The sequence below is a fragment of the Eretmochelys imbricata genome, chromosome 1 (assembly GCF_965152235.1).
Source record: "Eretmochelys imbricata isolate rEreImb1 chromosome 1, rEreImb1.hap1, whole genome shotgun sequence".
Lineage (NCBI taxonomy): Eukaryota > Metazoa > Chordata > Testudines > Cheloniidae > Eretmochelys > Eretmochelys imbricata.
The window spans coordinates 126582805-126596996 of NC_135572.1; the positions used below are offsets into that span (position 1 = coordinate 126582805).

The 14192-nt window shown below is 42.2% G+C and overlaps 1 protein-coding gene across 2 annotated transcripts; it reads left to right on the forward strand.

The window, feature by feature from the left end:
- The first annotated feature begins 992 nt into the window (after positions 1–992).
- Positions 993–13090, forward strand: LOC144258992 (acetylserotonin O-methyltransferase-like). 2 transcript variants are annotated; one of them, XM_077807148.1, is made up of 8 exons: positions 993–1064; positions 1166–1340; positions 4224–4353; positions 5662–5730; positions 6299–6417; positions 9909–10049; positions 12007–12129; positions 12879–13090. In XM_077807148.1, the coding sequence occupies exons 1-8, from the start codon at positions 993–995 to the stop codon at positions 13088–13090; spliced, it is 1041 nt and encodes a 346-aa protein (XP_077663274.1). The 2 variants fall into 2 exon arrangements, with proteins under 2 accessions (XP_077663274.1, XP_077663275.1); XM_077807149.1 differs by having other exon boundaries at positions 1166–1331.
- Positions 13091–14192: the final 1102 nt, after the last annotated feature.

Consider the following 14192-nt stretch of genomic DNA (forward strand, 5'->3'; position numbering starts at 1 on the left):
CTCTTCTCTTTCCTCCTCAAGTACTTGGTCTTGTCAAATGTCCCCTGAAGCAGGGTTTTGGCTACCCCAAGGCTCTCTCTCTTACAGCATCACAGACCTCTTCAGATGTTAATTGTGGAACTAACTAACCAATTAACACCGCACGTATGATATTCTTAGTACTTATACCCCTTGCTCTCAAAAAGAGTCACATGTCCCAGAAATATACCTGTGGGTGTTTCATTACTGGTATTTCAAATTATATTTTAGAAGGGACTGCAAAACAGATAGAGACCAAAGATCAGTTGACGGTTGCCCTCTCATCAATCACTCATTTGAGCTCTTAATGTGGTGCCATCCAAAAGGGTCATTTTGATCCAGCTCATTATATTCCAAGCTCATTGATCACGTCTTTTGTGTTGTCTTTAGTTTTGCGAGCTGCCCAACAGCTGATATGACCAAAGTTTCAAGTTGAAACACACACACACAGATAGAGTCTCTGATTAACCAATTTCAACACTCTCAGTAAATTTCAGTACCAACTGTCTGATGCCAAGAGAACCCTGCTCCCAGAATCCTCTCGCAAATTCAGATGTACCAAGCCATACCAAACTCATGCTCACCACAGTCATTCATATCAATCACAGTAATTCATAATAATAATTTGGCACTGTCACAACATAATGCCAACAGAACCCAGTCTTGGGGGGGTGGGATTGAAAGTGGGACCTCTAGAGCTTAGTGCACGAGCCTCTACTGCATGAGCTAAAAGCCAACTGGCTGTTAGCTAAGGCTGTAAAGCAGACTAATTTTATCTCTCTCTCTACATGGTCTCCGTGCCACTAGATGGGACAGAACAACACACCTCAGCCCCAACCCCCTTGGGGAAGAGGCTAGGGAAGCCCCTGACCAATCAGATTAAGTGAACTATCCAGTGTGATCTGTATCTAGTGCAAAATTAGCCTATTTAAACAACAAAGGCAAGAAGATCTCTCACAGAGTGCTGAAGGAAAATGACCTCCACACAAGATCTTGACTATCCTCAGGTCTTATTTCAATACAACAATGGGTTTTTAGTCTCAAAGGTAAGCATACAAATAATGCTTGGAAATTACATTAGAACTCATCATCGGGGGGCATCTGCACTTTCTCTTACTCCCCTGCCCCACCCCCCGTTTGCTTTCAGATTATGTTTACCGCCTGTGAGTTGGGAGTGTTTGATCTATTGCTGGAGTCAGAAGGGCCCCTGTCTTCAGATGCCATTGCTGAACGTTTGGGCACCAGCGCCAGCGGAATGGAACGGTTACTTGATGCCTGTGTGGGATTAAAGCTCCTGGGAGTCGAAATGAAAAGTGAAGGAGGTAATGTTGTCGGGAAGGGAGAAGGCTAACAATTCAATCACTGTTGGTTTTAAGGCCTCATTAAATAGCATGTGCGAGACTGAGTTATAATATTAAACGCCAAAATGCCAGAATGAGGGAAGAGGTACAGTGTGACCTGAAAAATCTCAATGCAGCAGATTTACAAAAACTGAACTTGGTAGGAGTAAGAGAGTAAAACAGATGCATAGTCACTTTTCTACCTCTCCTAAGAACCTCTTTAACTCACTGGACCAAATTCACAAGCAATAGTAATTACCCATAAGGGAAGGGAATTTGAGACTAAGCAGCTGTAAGGGAATCTAAGAGAGTGTTGTAAGATGTGTAAATGTATATATATATAGCGTGAAGGCTAGAAGAAGATATTAGTTGCACTAATTTAGACTTTAAGCTCTCCTGCTGACTTGGCCAATTGTCTTTATATCTTCATATTAATTATCTTTATTTCATAAAGTGCAGTTTCAGACTTCCTGAGCTAAAGACAAGAGGTCAGATCCTCAGCTGGTATAAACTGGTGGAACTCCATTGTACTTGACAGAGCTATGCCTGTTTACACTGGCTGAAGGTCTGGAACTCTGCAATGTGAAGTGTACTTTAGAAATATTTACAGATAGCTTAGAAAAAGATGTGTTCAGACAAAGTAACCCTGAATGAAAATCCTATGTATACAAAGAAACTTCTTTGCTGTGCGTTCTCCGCTTTCAGCCTGAATTGTGCCCACAGTACACTATTTAGTAGGGAGAAATGAGGAGAAAAGCCCACAGAGAGCAGGAAAAGACTGTACCAGATACAATTAGGGTGACCAGACAGCAAGTGTGAAAAATCAGGACGGGGGTGGGAGATAATAGGAGCCTATATAAGAAAAAGACCCAAAAATCGGGACTGTCCCTATGAAATCGGGACATCTGGTCACCCTAGTGTCAAAGTCAGATTCAGGACTCACATAATTTGTCAGACCACTCTGTTTATTAGCAAAGCGCTTTGCTAATGCACCCAGATGTGAGCCCCTCTCTGAGGCTCAAGATAACTTATTTATACAGCTAAGCCAAAGCCAATTTAACGTAAGAGACAAAAGAAAGCAGAAACTGACAAATATACATACATATCTTACTTGCATACTAACATTTACCAATCTCCTAGCTCAGTAGGAGCTCTAAGTTAATTAGTTTGAGGACCCATTGTCTCACACTGCTTAATGTTTCTCTTCCTGACAACTATATTTCAACAAACTCTTCAAGTAGCATTTCTTTAATGAATTATAATTTCAATATAATTCATTCTACTTTCACACTAGATACAATATCTATCTACCTACAGAAGCAGCAGTAGCATGCTTTAAACAAACAAGAACATTTTTAAAAAAATTATTTGTATTAAACACAGGAAGCATACAAATGTTGTTATGAGCGGGGTTTTTGAACAATAAATAACTTGTAACATTGCCTTTGGATAATTCCAAAAATCTGCAGTTCCAAATGATCAATTTAAATTAGTGAATGACAAATGTATTCAGCGTTCGTGCCAGGCCCCGTGACACAAACCTCTTCACGTTTGTTGTACTTACTTGCAACCTCTCAGATTGCTCCTCATAGATCACACACATACACACACCCTCCCAGCTATCAAGACCCTCTCTCCAGTCCTTCCATGGGAATCAAGCAATCAAGGAATAAAGTTCTAAGGGTTAATATAAACCCATTGGTACACTGGGTCCTAAACTTTATTCTTACTGTGTTTGTTTGCATAGCAGGGGGACTGCTGTGACACACATCCATGAAGAGTGGCCTTTTTACAAATACTTTCTCTTCTCTTAGGCAACATCTATATGGGGAAGTTATTCTGGAATAAGGATGGGGGAATTTGCTGTAGCTTTTCCACAGTAGAATAAGATTTGGCTTGTTCCATTTAGCTTTATCCACTTCTAAAATGGATTAAACTAAGCTGTCCACATGGGGAGCTTTTTCCAAACAGCTATTCCAGTCCATTTCACCATGTAGACAAGCCCTTAGAAATCTGTGGCCACTTCTGAAGCCACCTACACCCTTTCCAGGGCAACCAGGCCAGCTGCAGGAACACAAATGAGGTAGCATCCACCCTGCTAATAGAAGTTCAGCTGGATGCTTCAGAGGAACTTTTCTCCTTTGTGGCAGCTGCCTGGGTGTAGAGCACACACAGAGATTCTCCTGGAGCTGCCCAGACCCTCAGTCTTGCCATCACACACAGTGGAGGAATAGATTTAAAGCCTAATCTGGCTCTCATTGAATTCAGTGGGAGTTTGCCTCTGTTGTAAGAGAGAACACATATAGCAGCCTATATGTCTGTCCATTAAAGACATATAGTAAGCATAGTTAGAACCCAAAACTTTGCATCTTTGAGATGACTCCCATAATCAGCCAATGAGAATACTGAAATTCAGTAGCGGTAGATGGCCTCAGAAGTGGGTGGAATTATGTCCTGGGGACTTAACTCTCCCCTTGGTTTCCTCACCAGGCCAAAAAAGACTAGTATGTTAGGTGTTACTATTTAAATAAAGTGTGTTTGAGCACAAACACTAAAAAGCATAGTGGAAAGAGACACCACCACAGCCGTATGATTTATCTACTTTCACAAAGAAATGGTGGTGGTAATGGGGTTGCCTTTTCCATCCTGCAATTCTTCACTCCAGTTCTTGCAGAATCTGATGGGTAGATATGGTATGCTATGCATGCGTGCACCCGGGCCCTTCCCCATCTCTGGCCTATCTAGTTTCTTTGTTGCTTTGGTTACATTCCTACAGCTTGTTCTTGTTATAAAGATTATGCTGTAAAACAGGCGTTGCACAATGACAAGTTTGTAAATGTTAATTTACCTTCTTTTTCCTTTTAGCCTTTTACAGGAACACAGAGCTTTCCAACCTCTATCTTACAAAATCAAGTCCCAAGTCTCAGTATCATAATTGGATGTACTACTCCAAAACCATCTATTTGTGCTGGCACTACCTGACAGATGCTGTGAGGTAAGGAGATGAAATCTTTTGTCGTTTGTACAAAATTCATGTGCCAACACCCAGTGCAGTAAAGCACTTTGCTACATTTGTGAACCTTCTCAGGCAGAGGCGTGTCTCTGGAGAAACAAGAAAAAATGAAGATATTGACAGGTAATTGTTTGGGAAGCATGTTGAACTATTACTTCATGAGCTTATGTTTACTAGTGCTTCAGTGGATGAATTCACTGTAGATTCAGGAAACACACTTCTATACAATGCTTCTTTGGTGTGTCCCAAGGGGAACATTTAATCATGACAACAGTTTCTGTGGAGGGAAGCCCTCGGCCAGGCAAATGATGATGAATAGTTGCTGAGGGATGCTTGCAGGGATCCTAATTGGTTTTGTTGCCAAAGGCAGAAGAAAGTGAGGAAGGAAGTCAGTGTATATTGGGCCAGAATCTCAGCCAGTACAAGTCAGCACAACTCTTTATGGAGCTATGTCAATTTACACCAGCTGAGGATCTGAGCCCTGTCTCTGGTACATCAAATAGCAGTTGTGTTTCCTTCCTCTTAGTGGTGTCCAATAATGAACATAAAATAATAACAAAGTAGAGATTGATTTCCTTTCTGAATCTTTTGGTTGTGGCACAGACCGCTTTCAGAATGATCAAGCCAGGGGTTCCCCCTCCCCCGCCCCAATTTTTTTTTGGTGGCCTCAGGATGCAGCCAACTCATGATGGTGGCCATGCTGCCCTGTGGGCCAGGAGCTCCATAGCCACCAGGGGCTGGGGAGCCCAGCTGCCCTCGTTACCCTTGTGGGCTCCACTTCCCCCAAGGATGGGGGCCAGGACCTAGGCTGCCCCAAAGGGGTCCTACTGCCTCACCTGCTGAAGCGTTGCCCTGAGAGCCCCGCTGTCCCAGGAATGGGGGCTGAAGTCAGATAGCCTGAGGGGCAGGGGCCTGGAGCCCAGGGGACCCCACTGCCCCCAGATGGGGGATGGGAGTCTGGCTGCAGCTGCTGCCCTGGGGGCCTTGCTTCCCCATGGATGTGGGTTGGGAGCTTGGCTGCCCCAGGTGGCCTTGTGCCCTGCCTCCTGAAGTGCTGGGGCCCCTGAAGCCTGCCATCCCGGGGCCGGAAGTACCTACTGCTGGCAGCCCTGTGGCTGCACAAAAAGTGGTTGGTGGCCGCATTTCAGAATCGCTGATCAAATCAATAACACAAAGGGTAACACTTGTACCTTAATAAGTTGAATAAAATAGGTACCTTAATAAACCAAAATTGTCACCAATGCAGTAAGGTATTAAAATACAAATACCACGTATTTATTTTTATTTAAGAGATGGAAAAAACCAGTATGAGCGAGCATTTGGTATTTCATCAGAAGACATCTTTGGGGCTCTCTACAGGTAATAATCAATTTAGTGTTGGGAGTTTTATGCTTTTCTTTTATGTGGATATCTTTTCTATTTTGTATTACCACTTTGACTGTGAAATATGATGATTAGTCCTATTCACATGAAAACCCCGTCATTTCAATGGTATCCAGTGTTGAGACTCTCTGGTATGTCTAAGGTGCTCATCACCTTGGTATCTAAACATCACGTTCTTACTGGCAACCTGTCATGAACAATGTGCTATGTACAATGTTTGGTATAATGGAAAATTCTGTTAAATGAAAAACAGCTGGAGACCCTTAGACTTAGCATCATAACACACTGCTAGATAAGTGTAACTTTCAGTAAGTCTTATTAAAATGTAGGAATATGAAACAGGGTGGATTTATTCTTAATATTTTGAATATCTGTCAATGTAAGTTCATTTTAATAGTGGTCCAAATAGACGATTGTGCATGCTGGCCGAGAAACAGGGTTTAATACAGTATTTCAGCTAAAAGCACAAGTTATATGATGCTCGCCATCAATGAATGTGTCATAATTTACTTGTGCTACAAACAATGTTCTTTTAAATGACTAGATCAGAAGACGAGATGATCAAATTCATGTATGGTTTAAATGCCATTTGGAGTATTTGTGGCAGAGATGTGATTGCTGCATTTGACCTTTCAGCTTTCACGGTCATTTATGATCTGGGAGGTAAGTGTCATCAGAACTTTGAACTATTTTCTTTGGTAAGCTATGGATACATATTGCACTTGTTCTTCGACCTGTGTGAGTAAAGGAAAAACAGGACAGACTACGTGGCCAGGATCAATCACAAGGGAAGCATTTTACATTTTGAGCCAAGTCCTATAAAAATATGAAAATGATAAAAGCATTAGAAAGCGGAATGTTTCCCTCAGTCTAAAGAATCCCATAGATCTAAGCAGCAGCTTATTTTCCTTCTCACTGGTTTGGTAGGTTTTTCTTTTGCCATTGCTTAAGAAATTCTACCAGAACAGCTTCCAGGCTATTCTTCACTACATTCAGTGCCTTCAGGTTGATGAATTGCCTACATACGTCTTACCCCAAACAGCTTTAACGTTGTCTCTGTATTTCAATCCTGTCAGGATTTATAGTACCACGCAATCTCCATTTCTACTTCTCCCCTGCTGTTTTGCTCTCTCAAGTTTCTAAAACACAGAAAGCAGAAATGAAGTCTGGCTAATCTGTTCTGACCACTTTCACTTCTCAACTGCTAAAGCATGTCTTGCACCCCCAGAAAGGGCATCTCGCACCCCCAGGGGATGTGTGCACCCCAGGTTAAGAACCACTGCTCTAAAGACTTTCAGAAAGCCTCAACCAGGGCCGGCTCCAGGCACCAGCGAACCAAACAGGTGCCTGGGGCAGCCAATGTAAAGGGGCGGCAGGACATCGGGCTCTGGGGCGTCAATCCACCCTCGGTGGCAGCGGCAATTCGGCGGCCGCACCATCACTCCGCCTCCGTGTTTGGCGGGCAGGATTCCGCCTCCCCGTTCAATGGCAAGTGTTGTTTTTTTTCGCCGCTTGGGTAGCAAAAACACTGGAGCTCGCCTCAACTGTGCATTATTTTTCCTTGCAATGGCCTTACCTATGGTTTTCTGACTAATATTGATGACAATTTTCTGCAGAAGCCATTCATAGCATTAGAACAGCCTCTGCCAATGTATTTCCTTTATGGCACCAAATATAGCCTTACAGTTTGGATGTCAAAATTCTGCAGTCACACCACAATCACTTCTGTGTTTTTCGTGAGCCAAGTGATGTATTAAAATCTGCTACATGATGATGATGGTGGTGGTGTTTTCACTATCATGTATTATTATTTTAAAGTTTTCTTGACTACATTTGTTGGATTCTTTCCATGCCCATGGCTCTGATTCAGCCTCAATGGGAATTATCATGTATTTAAGGATAGGCCTATGCTTAAGCACCTGGGTGAATCAAGTTCCATAAGCATGATCTGTTCTGCCCTCCGACTATTTCATTTTAAGTAGATCTGGCTGGGAAAATGAATCTCACACTGCAAAAGTTTCAAGGTTTTAGAAATAAACTGTATCCCAAACTGGGATGAAAAGCCAAAATCTCAAACATTTTTGCAGAAGAGAAATTCTGCAATACTTCATTTTGGAAACACCAAAGTGTTCCTGGAGGGGGAATATTTCAAAGTTTCTCAAATGAAAGATGCTTCTTGGGAGCTCTGCTCTGGGGCAACCCCACCACAGGAGCAGTTGAAGAGCCAGGGAGCTGGGGGATCCTGGAAAACTGCTCGCCAGATGGGTTGCTGGCAAGGTAGGGCAGGCAAGCTGGAAGTAAGTTAGTTATCCTGAAGCTTAACGTATTCATAGCCATGGAATCTTTCCAAATTGTCCCACACCCCACCCATCACTTGAACTCAACTTAAAGTCCCTTTCCCCCCAAAACAAATGTACTGGTTGTCTTGAGATTTCAGTCCTCTGCTTCCTAGACTGGAATCAGTGTTTTTATTACAAGGGATTTAAAAGTGTTCTTGGTGGCTGTTTGTATAGAATTAACATTGAAGAGCCACCATAAAATTTGGTAGGCTCAAAATGTGGACAACTTGCTTCCCTCCCACCCTTCTTTCTGTTTGCAAAGTCCTTATACAGAAAATCTTTCTGTGCCCTTTTTCGGTCTGAATCCAAACCCTAAAATAGTTGATGGGAATTGTCCCATTGACTCCACTGATCTTTGGAGCAGGCCGTTGTTGAATGCTCACTGCCTGCAGTCTTATGCAAATGACTAGCTCTGCAGGAACAAACCCATGTGCTTGTGGGATGGAGCAAAAGCAGCGGAAGCAGAGAAATCAGGTCAGTTTTCAGTTCATTGTTGTAAACAGTGAGAAAAAATGAATTTAAATATCATGGGGGAAAAATAACCTTGACATATGCTGTCCTTTTAATGTAAACTAACTCAACTTAAGCTCCTCACCTGTTTCTTTCCCCCTCTGGGGTTTGTTTCTAACAAAATCTAATCCTGAACAAGGTCGGTATGGTAACTTTTTGAATAGTGAATACTAGATGTGAATCTTTTCCATTTTTTACAATTCAGTTATTTTGCTCATGGCTTAGTGAGGCATTTCCTATATACCAAGACCTGGCTTTGGTGTAACCCTAATGAGAGGAGGCAAGGGCTTTGCAAAGCCAGCTTGTAGGGAAGGGTTCTAATGCATTGCAGCAGCGACGTTGCTGATTGTGACTTTGTTGGGACTCAGGAGACCTGGATCCTATCCCAGTTTTGCCCCGGCCTGCTGGATGACCTTAGGCAAGTCATTTCCCCTCTCTGGGCCTCTGTGCACTGGAGATAACAATATGTGCCTCCTTTGTAAAGTGCTTTGATATTTATAGATTAATAGCACTATAGACTCATAGACTTTAAGGCCAGCGGGGACCATCATGATCATCTAGTTTAATAGTACTATATAAGAGGCTAAGTATTATTATTATTATGCTACATGACTTCCTAATGACTGAAGATGGGAACTTTAAAACAGAAGAATGGACTATCTGTTTTAGTTTCATTTAATGCTGGTGGAAAATTTTTCAGAACATTTTCACTAAAAAATTGAAGTTTCTGTTTTCCAGTGTTCAGAACAGACTCAATTTTATTTGTTTAAATTCTCATGTTTGATGGAAAACACTGAAATGGTTATCTCCATTTCCTATTTATCAAAATACAGGTTTTCAGTGAAAAATACTTCTAGTTATTTTTTTTATTTAAAAAAGTCATAAAAATTTCATGAAAACTATAACTTAGGAAAAGTCAATATTGCACAAAAATTTCATATTCAGAATGGCCATTTCTTTGAAAGAAAACACTCTTCCTTTGAAAATTTCCAGCCAGCTGTAGTTGCATCATACTATGTTGTTTTAAAGCAATACCCTTTATGGTCCAGTGGTTAGATCACAGGAATGGGAAGCAGAAGAATTGGGTCTTATTCCAGAGAGAGGCTGGGAGACCAGGAACAAATCACTTACCTTTTTTGTACTTAGTGTCTCCTTCTGTAAAACGGATACTAACGTTAACCTATCTCACAAGGCAGCATGAGTCTGAGTTCATTGCAGTCTAAGTTTCTGAGATGGAAGCTATTATAAAAATGACCAGTATTGTTATATTTGAGCATTTACCCTGTATTTCACTTTCACTATAAGGATGTGCAGGTGGTTTGGCCCAGGAATGTATTTCTTTGTACCCAAATTCTACAGTCACAATTTATGACCTACCTAAAGTAGTGCAAGTGGCAAAGGAGCGTTTTGTACCCCCAGAAGAACGTCGGATCACTTTCCATGAAGGTAAACTGGGTTCATTTTGTGTGTGCTCATCTGCAAAGAAAAATGTGCTGAAGGGACCATGTTTGATGATAACAGAGTGTAATGAGCAACGTACACCCTGTGGACTTGAAGAAGCTGAGCTATTAGTTGCCAAGGATGCAAATATATTCCAAGTCCTTGAACATTATCCCTATTAAATAGCAATGTAAAAGAAAAGAAACAAACTCCATGCAGTGGCCTTCCTAGCCCTTCCTGGTGTCACCCTGGGGGGAGGACAGATGTGGCTTCACTGAATAATTGTGGGCAGTTCAAAGCATGCTAAATAGTTGAAAATAGTAGGTTGTGTAGATTAGTGCAATGTGACTGGGCACAAAGGCCCATAAAGACATCCATGTAACATTTGAAGGGATAAATGCTGTTGGGTCATGTTACAATATACATGTGACCCACTGCCGGGTGGTTTCCTCTTTAATTAGATTCACCAACCCAGTAACAAAAGAGCTCCTGTCATACCACACTGGTTAACAAGAAGCCGAAACATGCAGTCCCCATAAGCATTTCAGCCCCTAGTTCCCAATCCAGACAAATAGGTCTTGTACAGTAAGAGGTTACTGAGTGTGACCCAATTCCCCATACTTTAAGGTTCCTCAATCTCAAAGGATGAGCCACAGATCCCAGGTCACTAAATATTTCAAATCTTACCAAAATCAAGCTGCCAGTCAATGTTTAGTACACTAACTAAGAATATATTAAAAATAAAGAAGAGAGTTCTAAAATAGGTAAAAGATGTACACATTACAAACAGTTGCTAACTCCTGAGATCAGGTCTGCAGCTTTGATGTAAGAGTCCATAGATTTGCAGAAGACTCTCTGGCAAACTTCTAAAAGCTTGGAAGGGCCTCAGTCCCTAGTTTAAAATACTTCTTTTGTTATAAATCCACAGTGCAGAGAAATTTGGAGCAGGAATAAGGCAAGATGGAGTTCTCTCAGCTGTAATTTATACCTTGTGCCATGTGCCTGGAAATTTACTGTACCAAACCAAGCCCACTGTACCTCTACATGGAGAGTTACTGGCCAACATGGATTCTTAGGTCACATGTCCCCATCACATGGCCAGACATGTTTTGCTGAATCACAGTAGACGCCATTGGCTACTTGCTGTCTGAGTCATCCTCAGGAAGAGGCTATCTGGAAAGCTGATTCTTTCCAATAGCCCTTCCACACTTGGATAGTCCATCCAGAATGGGCTGTCAAGACTGGATGTAAACAACCTTATGGGCTTCACTCCAAGAACAAATGCATTTGAGATACAAATAGATAGCCAATATCATAACTTCACGTACAGTGATGATACATGGATTTAAACAGGATTTGTTAGCATGTATCTTTTCCATTGTTATCTTACATGACATACTTTGTACAAAGTTTGTTGCAATTGTATAATAGTGATACCAGCTATAATAAATATAGTTATCCTCAATTATATAGCATCATCCATCACACCAGTGTGAGGGTATGTTGGTTTTATGTGTCTAGTTTTACTATTTAAATAGAAATAAATTGTTAATTTTGGAGGGTGGAGGTCAGGAGAGGAGGGGAGAGAAAGAGAAAGGGGACCCAGCAGTGAAGAAGGGGAAAAAGTGGAGGGGAGAGGGGATGACCTAAAAGCAAAGACAGAGAAGTGTGACAGATGGCTTATATGGATGAAGCAGACAGGAAACGGAGAGAAAGAGGGAGAGAGAGAGAAATGAAATTGGCATACAAGTGGCTGGATAAAGAGCACATCACCAATTATCCAATACTGGGAGATTTACCCCTTAAGTGGGCTGTGAATCCTCAGCATGACAAGGCAGAAGAGTGTAGCTTCCCAGCAAGTCTCACAAACAGTTTTGGAGCAAGCTTATACTTCTTGCAACACCAGATTAAAAATGTTTGCTTATTCAGGCCTGTTTTTTGCATTGTTTTCTTTTTGTTACAGGAGATTTTTTTAAAGATCCAATTCCAGAAGCTGACCTGTACATTTTGGCTAGGACCCTGCATGACTGGGCAGAAGACAAGTGTATGCAGCTACTAGCAAAAATCCACAAGGCTTGCAAGCCTGGTATGTTTTCCTCTTTGCAAAATAGAGACTTATATGCATCATTTATTTGGGACAGGCTTTTTTTAAAGGGCCATTTTAATTAAAGACTTTCTCCTTTTACATGAGTGATTTGCCTCCAGGACACATGAATAAGAATGGCCAACTTGAAAATTTGCTTCTAGTAATGTTGCCAAGTCTCCTGGATTGTCCTGGAGTCTCCAGGAATTAAAGATTAATCTTTAATTAAAGACTGACATCTGACAAAACCTCCATGAATACATCCATGCAAAATTGGCAACCCTAGCCTCTAGGTTTGGGCATACACTTTAGACAAGCAAGGCCAAATTTTAAAAGTTATTTAGGTGCCTCATGATGTTGATAGGCACCTATTCAAATTTTGAAAATTGCCAATGTGCATTTTTAGGTGCCTAAATTATTTTATTTTAAAACTCTGGCCCATGGGGCTTGACTTTCAGAGATGCCAAGCAACCACACCTCTGGTTCATTTCTGCTGGAGTCAATAAATGTTTCAATCACGGCTAATAGGTTCCCCTTCACTCTCTACTTTGAAGTGCAGGAAATAATAGCTAATTGATGCATAGAATCCCTCTAGCTATTTCATGAACTACTGTAGCAATATAACATGATTTTTCTTTTAATATAAAGGGGATCTCTAAGGTTACGGAAATACCTAAAAATGCAGTTGGAAAATAAGCTTTAGGGTCCCTCTCTGACAAATCAACATGTTTTAAATCTTTTTATCCCACTAGGGGGTGGAGTGCTGCTGGTTGAAACACTTCTGAATGAAGACAAAACTGGGCCTTTAGAAGCCCAGCTCTTCTCTCTGGTGATGTTGGTTCAGACTGAAGGAAAAGAACGAACGCCATCCGAGTACAGCAAGCTCCTCACTGCAGCTGGTTTCAGAGAGATTCAAGTCAAGAAAACAGGAAAGCTCTATGATGCCATTTTAGGAAGAAAATAACTCTGTCTCCCCTTTCTTGTCTATTGTTAGATGTATGAATGCAGGGAAGTGATCAGCTTTCGCTGGACCCGCTCATAGTTAACCTTGTCACTTCTTTTTTTACAACAATACACTGTTAGAACACTCACTCCTTATGTATGTTGAGCCTACATGCAGCTCTTTTACAGTAAAGTGCAGCTCATGTTACACCCCCCCACCCCCCCCCGTCCCACCTACCAGACCCACCTGCAACTCCCAGGTGTTAGCAGGGAGGGGCCCTGCTTTAGCTCTGTGGGGAGAGACAGCAGCAAAAGCAGTGGCTCTCCCTTCAGCTCCCAGCTGTTCGCTGCTCCCTCTCCCATGGCTGCAGCTACCAGCATGCTGGCTCCAGCAGCTGTCATGCAGAGAGGAGCCCTGGTGACACCATGTGACTGAGTGGGGCCAGCAAACCCTGGCAAAAATCTGGATGAGCACATGACCCCACGGTGTCCCTCCCACGCATTGCCTCTGACTTCTGCCCAGCAGGGAGGGAGGTCTCGGGACTGCAGCCCCTCGGGGGTATGCTTGCTGGGGCTCAGCACTTCAACGGGAGCACACCTGAAGCCCTGACCCTTGGCAAATACCTCCAGTGGGGCAGAAGCCCTGAGACCTCGCATCCCACAGGGCTGAAGCTCCAAGGCCCAGCTGGTGAACCCCGGCTCTCGAACTTCTGAAGATTGTGTTATGTGGCTCAGAGGGTCAGTAAATTTGGCCACGACTGCTACAGGGATTGACAGTCTGCTAATCTGAATGCGACTCTTGTTTGGCTCTTGACTCTAAATGGGGGACTAACGTAATTAACACATGTTTAACAAGAAATAGCATGTGAAAGCAACTGTGGAAATCTTATACTCCTTGCATTGTACATTGTTTCTATGCTGTCAGACTTTGTACTTTTCCATTCTTTGCATGTTTAACATAATGTCTGACCGGCCTGGTTTGTACTCAGCTTTCTTCCTGAAAATATAAACTGTACATCACTGTTGGATGCACTGTGATTCTATGAAAGTTTCTGCAGTGCAAAGGAAGTGAACTCTCATGTCAGGATTTGCCATCTTTCAGTTGCATTGAATGTTTCTTAATT